Source organism: Strongylocentrotus purpuratus, unplaced genomic scaffold, assembly GCF_000002235.5.
Source record: "Strongylocentrotus purpuratus isolate Spur 01 unplaced genomic scaffold, Spur_5.0 spur5_scaffold_20, whole genome shotgun sequence".
Classification (NCBI taxonomy): domain Eukaryota; kingdom Metazoa; phylum Echinodermata; class Echinoidea; order Camarodonta; family Strongylocentrotidae; genus Strongylocentrotus; species Strongylocentrotus purpuratus.
In genome coordinates, this window is record NW_022145606.1 from 23,945,358 (window position 1) to 23,959,848 (window position 14,491).

The 14,491-nt window shown below is 37.6% G+C and overlaps 1 protein-coding gene across 1 annotated transcript; it reads left to right on the forward strand.

The window, feature by feature from the left end:
- Positions 1-947: 947 nt before the first annotated feature.
- Positions 948-10,410, forward strand: LOC115927311 (cholinesterase 2-like). The gene is made up of 8 exons (XM_030993071.1): positions 948-1,101; positions 2,046-2,123; positions 2,678-2,796; positions 6,816-6,980; positions 7,550-7,837; positions 8,258-8,577; positions 9,176-9,369; positions 9,802-10,410. Exons 1-8 carry the CDS (start codon positions 960-962, stop codon positions 9,891-9,893), a joined length of 1,398 nt encoding a protein of 465 aa, XP_030848931.1. The 5' UTR covers positions 948-959; the 3' UTR covers positions 9,894-10,410.
- The last annotated feature ends 4,081 nt before the right edge of the window (positions 10,411-14,491 follow it).

A 14,491-nucleotide genomic window follows, 5' to 3' on the forward strand; every position in this document is an offset into this window, starting at 1 on the left:
CAGCTCTTGGTAACTAGTACTTTGAGCCTCTCGTTACAAATGTCATAGCATGTAGATGCACAAGCGCGTACGCAAAAGGTTGACCCAAAAAGGTGACCTTACCCCCCCCCCCCAACTGAACAAACTATCGGTCGGCTAAATTTTCAAATTTTCGGGACCAAAAAAGGGCTCTTATCCCCCCCCCCCCCCCGCGCTTATTCAGCGGCTGGCTGAGTCGTTGCGAAATTTTCGGCGCGATTCCCCCCCCCCCCCTCGAAAAAATCCTGCGTACGCCCCTGTAGATGTATATTATACAACATGCTCTCCTGAACCTCGTCGGCATATTACAGCACTATGACAATCATTAACATTTACATAAATATTACCTTATTCCAACTTACTATTAAATAGTAATTCAATGTACATACCAGGCGCGGATCCAGGATTTCTTAGGGGAGGGGGCCCACTTTTGTTTTTTCCTGCTCCCGAAACTTTGTAAATCGCGCCGGCCGAAAATTCGCTCAGCAACCCCCCCCCCCAAAAGGTAAAAAATCACGTGTTTTTACATGATTTCTTTCTCAAGGGGTGGGGGGGGGGGGCGGCCCCCCCCCTGGATCCGCCACTGGTACATACCACACATTAAGTACCAGATACTAGGTATACTAGGTATGGTACTATTGACTGATATAAATATGACAATAATCAAACATTGAAATGTAAGGGACATAATTCTCCTTGAGGGTTATAGGCCTAGAGGTTTATTCGTCATAAGTTTCTAGTACCTCCATCTTTTCGATAAACATTAATGTATCGTAGCAGCATCAGCCACGGTTTTAAATATCCAGAGTCGGTAACGTAGCTGTAATGGTGAGGATGTCTTTGCGCCGTCACCACGGGCAAGTAAAGAAACAAAAATGGCTAGGAAGAATCGAGTAACATCTATTTCTTTCGTAATATTACAGCCCAATTCAGCGGCTGTGATGGTGTGGATTCATGGAGAGGGGTTTTACGCAGTTGCAGGATCTGTATCTGAACAACTTCCTATACCATTATCATCTTATGGAAAAGTCATTGTCGTCTCTTTCAATTATCGACTTGGAATGCTGGGATTCTTGAATACAGGTGAGATAGGGCCTATATAGTGGAGAAGAAATGGACGGCGGGAGGAAAGAGGAGAAAAGGGAGATAGATAGATAGAGAGAGAGAGAGAGAGATATGGGGGGGGGGGTGAATTTATGATAATAACGATGCTGATACTATATACTACCATCACCGCCACTACTACTAGTACTAGGACTACTATTACCACTACTACTGTTGCAGCTGGTACATCTATTGTTTTCTAACAATAAGGACAACAACAACAACAACAATATTACTATTATTATTATCGTTATCATTAGACTCTATTATAGTTCTTGTCATTATTATTATTACTATTATTAATCTATTCAGTATCATTGTCATCATAATAATCATCGTCTTCATCATCATCGTCACCATTGACCATAATCAGTATATAAATAAAAGACGGAGGAGAAGAAGAAGGAAGAACGGGATAAATAGGAGAAAGAGAATAATTGGAAGAGAATGGTGAAGAAGAGAAGATTAAGGTTGTGGATTCGTCGTTTTGTATGTATATACCTATAAACCAACATAGGCCTAAAAAATATAAACATAAACAAATGATTATACTTCTCAGTAATAAAACAGGGGATAACTCTATTCAGAGCCATACATATGATGGATCCGTCCTTTCTATATCGAGGTCCAGAACAAAATGTGATCCGACACCCTCTCTATTCTTGCTTAGGAGGAGGAGGAAATGGAAACTCGCATGTGTCTGTCGTCCAGTCACAGCTCCAGGATTTGAGAAAAAGATTAATAAATAAATACATAAACAAAAATGTGGGGATGTCCCTCCTCCATCCCCTTTAAATCAACAATTGAACATCGTATAATCATTTCCTTTCACGAAGGTCATTTAAATGAAATAAAAGTGACATTTATATCTTCATTTTCAGAAAAAAGTTCGCCTTACTTCTAAATCATTCTGACTTTAACAGGTGACGGAGAAATTCCAGCCAACCTTGGTTTGTTTGATCAACGAGAAGCACTCAAATGGGTTCAAGAAAACATAGCAGGTATAAATCGAATGTTTCTATAACTATCAAAAGTGATAATATAATAAAACTGGAAGTATAATACTGGCTTTTCGGAATTTTAGATTTTCGAACCCATGGCGTTATACAGGAAAAAGATTAATGACTTAAACTGAATCTGGCGAACAATCAAATTCCATATCCGGCCCTTGGACTCCCGTGATCATGTTCCCGGGAGGAAAATTCACCCCTGCTTAGGAGTATATTTTTGTTTTTTTATCACTCCCCTCCCCTCCCCAATCCGAGGAAGTAAATTCGAAGAATAATGTCTGTGATCTCTGACGATCCTGCATTGATCTAGCCTTTAAACAAGGTCACATGTCTGATAGACTAAAAAGAGACTAATCGCGAAAAACTCGATCGCGCGTTCACTCTGGGTCTCTCGGTTCATCTCAGCCGCTGATTGGGGTGGAAAATAGCCAGAGTCACGAGGCCTTGTCAAAAGGCTAGCATGGAACCGACCATTCAGCCCCAGTACTGAGTTTGTCAAAGAACTTCATTTTCTTCTACTTTTATCAAACATTTAATCATTTCAGCTTTTGGAGGTGATCCAGGACGTGTAACTATATTTGGTGAGAGCGCTGGAGGTGCGAGTGTTAATTTTCATCTTGTATCACCGCTTAGTGCAGGACTTTTCAGAGGTGCTATACTGCAGGTGTGTCCCTTGCTCTCAGGGTGCTAGACAAGTTAATACTCCAGTCATACCAACAAGACCAACACCAAACCAAAAACAGATTTAACTAAACATTCCTTAGTCATCATTGGTCGGTTTGATGTCGGTTTTGTGATGTGACTGTGGTATCGTTATTATAATATTTTTTTAAGGCAGATTTATTTCTGCATTTATTAACAAAATCAAAATGAAATATACACAGAGCATTTCTTTCAATAAAATTAAAAGAAGAAAACAATGAAATTAGAACAGTTATACAATAATAATATATAAATGTGACAATAATTCAACTTGAATATTCAAAATAAATACATGCAGTAGACCAATCATAAGCAGTGAGCTTAAGCTGATGTAATATGTATATCGTAGAATGTTAAACGTATATATATTAATCAATAGAGAACGTTCTTATGCCAACTGTTGATGTGTTATTACTTAGACGACCCCTTTATTGCAATGACGACCTTCGTCATTGCCTTGTTTTCGTTCACATTCTGCCCCATTAATATTCTTGTTCTCCTCCTTGTTTTCCTCATCGTCCGGAAATCGTATTCGTTTTGCACGTAGTGCTTGTTATTCCTAGTTAGGTACTTTTCTCATGTCCTTTTCCTCTTAAATTTTGTAGGCATCATCTCTAGCATCTCATCAAGGTCACCTACTTTTTCGATTTTCGAAATCACTCATGCATGACCGTCAAGGCGCCATTTTGTCCGTTTCTGGTCCAATTTAAAGGCCTTTCTTTCTTCCTTCCTATCTCCTCTATCCTAGATCCTACACATTTGTAACAAATTCCTCTAGATAGTCTAAGAGATGTTCTTTCATCTGCGACGCATAACCTGCCCTTCAAAATGCCATCTTCGTACTCAAAATTCAAATCTGAAACCGACACCGTCAAAAATCTTTAAAATTGACCCCTACATAATCTAAAACTGCCATAACTTTCTCATATAAATTCCGTTTTGTATTTAAATCACACAGTATCTTTATCTCATAATTGCACATAGCCATGCCAAATTTCACGCTCCAATGGCATTGCAAAACATAAAAAGTGCCCTCTAAAGTTCTGGGAATTGGCTTTCTTTCTGTGGCCGTATCTCCATTATGGCTCGGCAAACCCGTACCCTTTTTTGGATTTAGATACTTGAAGATATGCCCTTTCCAGCCATATACAAAATTATATACCCTAACATTGACCGACTTTGCGAAAAATGCCCTCCAAATTCGCCATTTTCAAGAAAATTGAGAAATAACTTCAAATTGCTCTAAATTAGCGATCTTTATACCTACATCAATGAAACTTGGCAGACATATGTATCCATATACGAAACAACTGTCCGCCAAGTTTTGTAAAATTCGAATATGTCAGCGCAAAGTTATCGCCAAAAATGATGAATTTGCTATGCATTACGTAATAGCGCGTTTAATGCGTGCAATACATTGCGCGAAAATAACAATGGTGTTAAACTGACCGCAATGAAGTGCCCTTTCGAATGATACCAAGTATAGTATATGTTCACACAGAAAATTGTGAATAAATCGCATTTGAACAAAGGTCACTACAAGAATTCCGCCGAGTTTCCGCCCGAATCTAACACGTATCGGCTATGACGTCATTTTTTCAGACTGCTTTTCGCCCCTTAAACGCCTTTTTTTTCCTTGAAAATTTGCAGTGACATGCCGAGTTCCAATACGCAGGGCACCTCATGGCCGGATTTTTAAAATGTGTCAATAGGGCCATTTAAGACGCCATTTTGTCCTATAAATCTATTTTACATCACGTGTTTCGATAGGATTATCATAGAAAAAAAAAGAGTAGTTTACAATAACAATCATGAAATTTTCTTTCTAATGATACCAAATAAGGCCCATAAGGAGACATAAAGAGAGAGAGAAAAAACAATTTAACTCCGGTCATAATACAGATCCTGTACGTTTTCCGCTCATGCATTACACGCATTGTCTATGGGGCATGTCGGGTTCACGCTTTTGACCCCCAGAACGATCTGTATTGCAATGACGAACATGCACCAAATCCCCTTGGTTTTTGCACGCAGTGCTTGCGAGCCCTTTCTACGTCCTTTCCCCTATCCCAATTTCTTTCAAACTTCGTAGGCATAGTCACTACCATCACATCAAGGTCACTGTTGAGGCCTTTCTTTCGCCCAACCTATCTCCAATATCACAGAAGCTACAGACTTCGTACATATTGCTGCGGATAGGGCGAGAGAAGCTCTTTCGTTTGACACGTAGAAACATGGCGTCATTGCACGCACATCGTTGTGACACGATTGCATTTCTAGTTCTTCTTCTGTTTCTTCATCTCCTTCTGCTTCTCCTCCTCCTGCTCTTCCTCTTGTTCCTTCTATCTTTCTCATTCTCTCTCGCACATTAAGTGATAAGCGCTTCATACAATTTGTTTATTAACATCATTATTACATGTATAAGTCTCATACGACAAATGACATTTATCCATAAAATCCATGAAAAATCGCTAAATATAACTATATAGTCAGGTGGCTTAGCGTCAATTTTACCGATTATCGTTACTTGCCGGATAAAAGCACCATTTTTGGTACAGGACTCCCTTGGGACCTACTAAACGATATTAGGCTGGAGCTCCCCGCAACAAATTAAATTTAAGGGTGTGGGGGCGGGGGCGTCTTTTGGAGCCCCCAAATAATTTTATAACATTGATTTGTTGTTGTACAAACGCCATTTTTGGTACAGGGCTCCCTTAGGACCTACTGAACGATATTAGGGTAGAAGCCCCCGAAAAGAATATCATATAATGATGTGGGGCGGGGGCGTGGTCTCGTAGCTCCCAAATAATTTAGAAGGTAATATAACATTTATTTGTTGTTGTACAAATGCTATTTTTAGTACAGGGCTTCCTTAAGACCTACTGAACGATATTGGGGTAATGCCCCCGGCACGAATATCATATAATTTTGTCGGGCGGGGGCATCGCTTCGTAGCCCCTAAATAATTTAGAAGGTAATATAACATTTATTTGTTGTTTTACAAATGCCATTTTTGGCTAATGGTATATTGATACCAGAAAGCACCAATATTCAACGCCATATCAAGAGCTTCATCATTTTTAGATGAAATACGTTGAAAGATGACATAATGTCGTACGGTACGGAATTGCCCTTTAGTGATCCCTCGGTTATAACGGACAGTACGAAATGTTGTCGTGGTAGACCTTTAAAGTATGTGTCGTAGCCAGACCCTGCGACATGCCCTAAATCTATTTTGAGTGGTCACAAGGGCTACGACACATTAAAGATGGTTTAAAGAAGGGGACGCGTCAGAAAAAAGACATGTCGTGTGTGTGCATGTCGCAAGACATTTCAGTCGTTCGACAGTCGTGGGACCGTCTCGAGTTGTCGGGTATTGTCGGCCGGGCTGTTTTCACGTGATCAGGTCGTGGTTCACTCTCCCAACTAAATAATGAGGCCTGGTCTGTTGCCTGTCAAGTTGCTCTCGAGATTTTTTTCAGTGGAAAACAGCTCTACCGAATTTGTACCCAGGATGCCTCCCAAGAAGAAATATGTAGCAAGACTAACGCAAGATCTAACGCACGACAGAATAGCAATGTCGTGCGAGCCTCTTACGAAATATAATATTCGTGAGACAATCTTGCAACTGTCAGTGAGACAGTCGTAGGATAGCCTTGCAACAGTCGTAAGATTGTTTCACTTAACAAATTGTTCTGGTATCCACGACTATATATTTATCGCACGACAGTCGTAAGACAGACTCACGACACCCACAAGACATAGATACCACCAAAAAAGAAAATCGTCGGACAAAAAAGGTGCATGTCTAATTTTGCCTCACGATGGCAAGTTGATGCCACGGTTCTCCCGATGACCCATGATTTGCCCAAATTGTCTGTAGTGTCGTGGCACAAATGCGTCATTTTTTTCGGTGTGACCACGCCTTTAAATGGGAGGAAATGTGAATAAGAAACTGCACGATGTTTAACTTTATTCTAGAGTGGGAACGCCCTTTGTGAAATTGGTTATGCCGACCTCGTCGAGAAGACATTCGAGTTTGGAAAAGGAGCCGGATGTGACTTCAACAACAGCAAGGATCTTGTGGATTGTTTGAGAGGAAGATCATTGGAAGAATTGAAGGATGGATATATTTTTATGAACGTGGTATGTACTGTACATGTATTATGAATACCCTGTATGTTTCTAGGAAAGTATTATATATCGTTTTCTATTCAACTTTTTATAAACATTTTTTACCAAATTTGTGAAGATATTTCTGACAGCTACACTCTATGGAGAGTTAAATAAGATATACCCAATATTAGGCGAAAAAGGGGAACATGCATGTTCGTTCGGTAAAACATCATCCAATATAGGGTTTAAAAACTTTTTTTATTTTAGTATTAATATTGGGTAAATCCAACAGTTTCTGGAGCACTTCTTCTATAGTGTACATATGCGAAATTTGTGTGAGCATTCCACAACTTTGCATTTCAATGTTGATTAGCTATGATTGTATTAATGACGATAATCATCTTTGAATGGAATGTGGCATCAGACTTGGATAGAGCTGGGAGAGGGGGTCCCATAATGCACCTGCATTCCTACCCCTTTTTTTCAAGTTCAGAGGGGACACCTTTTTTGATCTATTTAACGATATTTGATGGTTTTGCCTTTAAAAAAAACGCGATAATTCGACGAAATAATCACTATTTTATAATTTCATCTGATAGCACGCACGTCATATAGAATTCACCCCCGTTGTGGATGGGCACTTTTTACACGACACACCACTCAAGCTGATGCAGCAAGGACATCTCAACGTTGATAACGTCCTCCATGGGGACTTACTCAACGAAAGGTTCTGTTTCACCATCTATGGCAGACTCGCTTCCCGTGGATACTTCCCTCCTCCTGTTTTATCTCTCGACGACTTCAAGAATCATCTTGCGAACTCCTTCAAGATTGATGATCCGCTTATTCAAGATACGATTGTCTTTGAGCTCTCTGACTCGGCACATGTATGTATACATCATTTATGATCTCTCAAAGCTGAAGCATAATATATATCTATTCCCGGTCTCTTTAATCCACTGTCGATGTAAAATTTGTTTATCGGAGAAGTCTGCCACCAGCGGAAAATTTCAATTAAGCTGATAGGACAAAGTATTTCCAATAATAAAATCATTTTTTGTACAGGTATTGGATGTTAGTTTTCTCCTTGGTCACTGGTGATTTTGTTCGAACGCTTGCGTAATAAAGTAATTTCTCGCAATAGCATAGATAAATTTCATAATGATTACCGATAAATCCGGAATCTGCGTACATGACATGACAAATTTGTCATTGTTCCTCATATCAATCCCTGTGTAGATTATAAATATTAATCTTAACAATGATGCAATGTCTGTAACTGAGGCATATTTTTTTTATAAATAAAGATTACAGGAGATAAAACTGACTACTTTAAGGAGTTGACAGACGCTTTCACTTCTATACTCCTTTGCCCTGTTAATCCGTTCGCCAATCTGCTGTCAACGGCGGGTAAAACGGTCTACCGCTACCCTACGACACACCACCCTTCTCCTCCGATATGGGCAGGACTAACTGATGAAGATGATATCCCGATTTTTGGGGGCGGTCCTCTACTGCATAAGAGGGAATATGTTCCTAGGGGCATGTCTGGATTCTCCGATGGGGCCGAGGAGGCGGCCTTTTCCAGACAGATCATGCGATACTGGTCTAACTTCGCAAAAACAGGGTAAAACTTTTATGCTTCTTCAGCCCAAAACGTTTTAATTACTTTAATTGGGCTTATCTTGATGTAGGTATCGGAAGACAGTTTTATATAGACATAGTTCTTTCGCAACTTCATAGGTCTATAAGTATAGAATTTAAAGACCTAGATCTCACAAAATTGTCATTTGTCCGGAGGGGGGGGGGGGGGGGGGGGGGTTGAGGGGGGCTGATTAAAACACAGCTAATTAGTTCACTTGGGGTGCTGGAGTTGTTGGTGTGCTACTATAAGTTGCTGGGGTACTGGGTTTCTGGGGCCGGTGCTAGGGTGCTGGAGTACTTGGATACGAGGAACGTGCTGGGTTGTGCTCGGTGAATGCTGAGGATACAGTAAAAGTTATGTAAAATATTTATTTTTTAATCGAAAAGAAACTATATATATTATCCCTATTATCAAATATCCCTTTGTCCACCCTGCAGCAGCTCCAGTGAAAAAACAATCGTTCCTGGGTGCCTGTGGAATAGTTTCACGACTGTCTCCCGTTTTTTGAGTTATGAGGTTTTTCTTGAAGCCCCCTGTAAAACATGGTTGTCCCCGATTCTCTCAATGATCTCTTTACCAGGAATCCCAATTTATCAACTCAAGATCCAAAGGAAGCCAATAACCCGCTCGATCTTGAGGAATGGCAACCGTTTAAATATGGAGAACGCTACAACGAAGAATTGGATTCTGGATTTCCTACAAAGGAAGGTGTGATGAAAGCCAAGGGATGTCACTTCTGGACCACAATCTTTCCGAAGATGATGGCCCAATCATGTGGGTGTTCATAGATTACAGTGATTTCTTATTTGCTTTATTTTCTTTCTTCATAGATATGCTTCAATATAGCCATGGTAGTTTCTTCATCTCATGTGTATGCATAATTTAAGAATTTAAATGACATGGTAATTTCCATGATGTTTTATAATCTAAACTTTAAGACGTGTTTATCTTTTTATGATTGCGACCTTTATTATGATTGATGATAAACTTCCGCATTGCAATAACAATTATTTTCTTCTGTTCGACATCTTTATATGACAACGAATAAAACCATAATCGTATTTAGTAAAAGACAAGAACAAATTCAAGAGCTTCTCCCCCCCCCCCTCTCTCTCACTCTCTCTCTCTCTCATATCTTCTGTGTGTTTGTCTCCTATTATACACGACTTAACTGATGACATCATCACTCATTTTCTTTATTTCTAGTTGAGCTGTCGAAGCTGAAAACGATGTTAGCCGACCAAGTAGCTGCTCATAGCACTGGAACATGCGATGGTGATTCTTGTCCGGAGCAGTGATGTCCGAAAAGCTCAGTGGTGGGGCGGGGGCTTGGTGGAGACGGGGCGGGTGTGCATGGAAGAGGAGGGGTGGTAAGTGATGCCAGGTAGAGTTGTCAGGCGTATGTTTTGTTTAACTACCCCAAAATACGCAATGTACGAGCTGTTTAATTCATAATTTAATTACAAATGGTATTTGAATGACTCTAAATTAATAGATAAATAGCTCTTTTTTATTTGAAATAAACAAAATTAAAGAAAGCATTTCCGCAGTTTTGGTTACATAGATTAAGCTACTTATGTAAATGATTTTGAACACGAATGTGATATTTCGAATCTTATAGAAATAGAAACAGGGGATAAAGTGAATGCTTTTGTTATGAAAGTTAAAGATTACTATCGTTTGTTGATACATAGAAAGTCAAAAGAACCAAATGTCATTTACTTCTGGAATTCTTTTTTAGATGTGGATAATGACTTTGTTTAGAAGAATGTATTTTTATTTAAATTAAAGCATATTTGTAATAATAAAGTTAAACAATTTAATTTCAAGATGATTCATAGGTTTATTGCCTCAAAAGAAAACTTATATCAATGGCAAATTGTGTACACGTTGACTCAACTTTTCACTTTATGTAAAATTGCACGGATGTGACTTTGTTTTGGAAAATAATATGTAATTTGATATTTAACCTATTCCAAAAAGAAAAACAAATAGACTAAAAGATATTAGTTGTAGGTAAAGACATTTGAAACAAGAAATATTCTCTTCTGAATATTTTTTTAAATTATGCGCAATATGCAATTTATAAATGTTACGTTAAGAAAATTATTAATGGTTCTGTTTATTACCCACATCCTTTTTTTTTCTTCAACTCATTGCTCAGAATATTTTTTAAATATGAATGTGTTAGCAAAGACAATAACACTAAGCTGAAAGAATTGTTAAATATACTTTTTTTTTAGCCTTTGTTATGTTTCACTCAATCATTGAGTTATTAATGGAAATATGTATTGAAATAATGGAAATAAAAACCTCGCTTGAGTATAAGAGAAAAAATACACGACTCAAACGAGTATTTAATTTATTTTATTTAAATTGGTACAAGGGTCTGAAAATCAGAGTATTTACTAAAACGATTGCATTCCCTGAGATCGTTTCGACAACTAACGGTCGTTATTTTCCCTCAAAATGACGTTTTGAAGCCCTTTCGTTTTGAGGGAAGTACTAAATTAGTGTTATCTTTCAAAAGCCTTTGGAATTTAACCTTTTCATTATTTTGGCCTGCAAATGGCACAGAGTACCTTTAACCTTACCTTAGTCCTAGTCCAAACCCTAGTCTTAACCCTAATCCTATAGTCCTAACCCCAAATCTTACTCCAAGCATAACCCCAATGTGTGTTTTCCAGCTGTTCTTAATAATATGCTGCACCAATACCCCCTTTATGCCCAACTGAAGCATGATAGTGGGTATGTAGTTTAAAAGTTTGGGTTTACGGTGGTACAGCTACCTATCAAGTTTAAGTTCTAAGTTTGAACAGGATAATGATTATGATTATATATAAAGCGTTATTTAAAATTTTCAATCCAAAGTGTAGAGAAAAATCGGACCACAGCAACATCGTCAGCAATGTACTCTATCGAACTTAGATCACCAAATAATCTTAAATAAAAGAGTGCATGTGTGATGTCTTAACTTGAAGAACGAGATGAAGAAGAAGAAGAGAAAGAATAAATAACATAAGAAGGAAGAAGGAAAAAAGCTGGTTATAATTAGTTGCTTTACCCGAAAAACCTGCATTTCACAAATTTGGTCTTCACCTCTTCTACCATCAACATAACCAACATCATCATCATCACCACCATCATGACTATCATAATCATCATAACCACCATCATCATGACTATCATAATCATCATCACCACCATCATCATAACTATCATAATCATCATCACCGCCATCATCATGACTATCATAATCATCATCACCACCATCATTATGACTATCATCATCATCATCACTACTACCATCAATACTATCATCATCACTGCTATCATCATCACCACCATCATCATCACTACTACCACATCATCATCATCATGACCACCATCATCACTACTATCATGATCACCGTCATCATTACCACCATCATCACCACAATCATCATTACTAGCATCATCACTACCACCACCGTCATCACCCTTACCTTCACCATCATCACCTTCATCTATATACAGTAAAGTTTTCAATGAATTTGTCGGCCAAAGTTAGCTTTCAGTATAACATTTGATAACATAGGCCTACATATGCAAATCATGTTCCATTGAAAAGCGTTCTTAATGTTTTGGTTCATACTTTGAAGCTGTTAAGTGTTTTTGTTGTTGTTGTTGATGGTTTTTTTTTTTTTGGGGGGGGGGGGATATTACATATTAACAATTATACAGTCTGGACCATTTTCAAGGTGAAATGTTTTATAAGTTTTTACTGTTCGTATTACAATTTCAACACAACAATGTGCAAACATGAAAACAAGATATTTCAACAATTAAACTGTAATATTTTCATTCATTTAAAAAGTTTACACTTCATTTACATTTAACTAAATAATTAAACCTCTTACCAAGTTTCCTACTTTTTGTAAGTATGTAAAAACATGACTTGTCCAGATTGTGCTTCTTGAAAATGTACTTTACCAAAGGTTACATCTAGAAGTAATTTAAAAAGGGCCCTAAGTCCACCCTTCATTCTTGAGTTCAGAGATCCCCCCCCCGACAAAAAAACACATCACATTTGCGGGGAGGATGACAAACTCACTTGTTAACTGTATATTCTATAACTTAAACAATATTGTTAACATTTTTGGTAATACAGTGCAAAAAGGATATGTACATCCGTAAGCTTATTGACACGATGATGGAACTGGCATAGAATATCCATAACTAAACAGCATATATGTAGGAAAGTAGAAATCTTAAACATATACGTTTGTAAAAATTGAACGAACTGGATAATAATAAAAAAATCTGGAAATCTTTAAAATCCATTCCCCAATAATTGCAATTAAAGTGTTCTCTAGGTGTGATGTGATGAGAACAACTCTTGCATTTGCTTTTATTGACGAGAGAAATACATTACCGGATGATAAGTGAAATGTAATTGTCGAATTGTGGAAATTCTCTCTAAATGTCTATTAATTTTCGCTTTCTTTGCCAGTTAAAGTGAATAATGCGAAGAAGAGTAATGAATCAATCAGCAGTTCTTCTCTCTCTGAGTCCTCCAAACTATATTAGCTATATCAACTATTTTGGTTATCAGGGTTATGACGCTAATGAAGAAAATCAATGATCCGGTCGTTGCCTGAATGTGGGTGTTAAACTCGTTTATTTCTTCAAATTATATTTAGGGAAACGTGAAAACCCTGCGAATCAATTTGAAAAATGACAATCATAAATTCAAGTACATAGACTCAAATAACATGTATAAGCAGTCATTTTGCAGGAACACATTCATCATTGACAACTTACAAATACGTGAGGCAACCACAGGGTTAATGATAAATGACCATTAAGATTTGTGGTTATATTGTTATATTGCATATTATTGTAAGCGCTGTGATATAGTGTACTATGAATAGCGTAGGTAAAAGCCTAATAATAATAATAATATATCTGTTGCAAACAAAATAAATGTTCCCAACCCCAAAATACTGAGTTGACGTTTCTTGCCTTTTCTGCCATGAGACATTAACACAACGACCCTTTGGTGAGGTGAGATTATGTAAACTGTCACAATAATATCTTGACAGTACATGCATATAATACTAATCATCTCATGGTTTTACCATACCACATTATGATATATCCTTAAAAGAACTTGGTGACATTCTTCAGATGAGAGAAAATTAGATAGTGACTTCAATGCCAGATGTACAATTAAAGATAATTTGAAAGTTTAAAGGTAAAGACCAGTATTGGAAACGCCCCAATTTCAAAAAATGAAATGGAAGCTCTCATTACCAATCATGTGAAAGAATATGTTTTGACTAATACATGATGATAACAAATTTGCCGGGAAACCGCCTACTAATTCATATATTTGGTAAATTTGTTTCTCTCATGGTCGTGTGAGAGATATAGGGTAGTCCCATATACATCTTTCTGTGTATAGTGCTTGTAACTTTACGAAGAATGGGCCAAATTTCTTATCATTTTGATGATTCCAGAACCTTGCAGATGCTAGATGCTAGATGATCAACCTTTTCTGATCGATTCCACAACGTTTCTTTCACAATGCAATCGCATGACCATTACTGGTCTTTACCTTTAAGTGAAAACAGACCATTATTAATGATAAAAATTGGGAAAAAACAGATCAGATCGATTCATTACTTCTACAAATATATTGTTATAATTAAATACAATTTTAGGTGAATGTAAATCGTCACAATTAAAGCGATGAATTGGCTCTATATACCATTCCAAACATTTAAGTGTTTACATATTTTTAAAAGCCTGTTTTATGTCTTATTTTCACGGAAAACGTTTGGGAAAATTCTAAAATTGGTTGGGAAAAGTTATTGTTAGAGGTTGTTGTACAGTGACGCCTTCAAAGAAAACA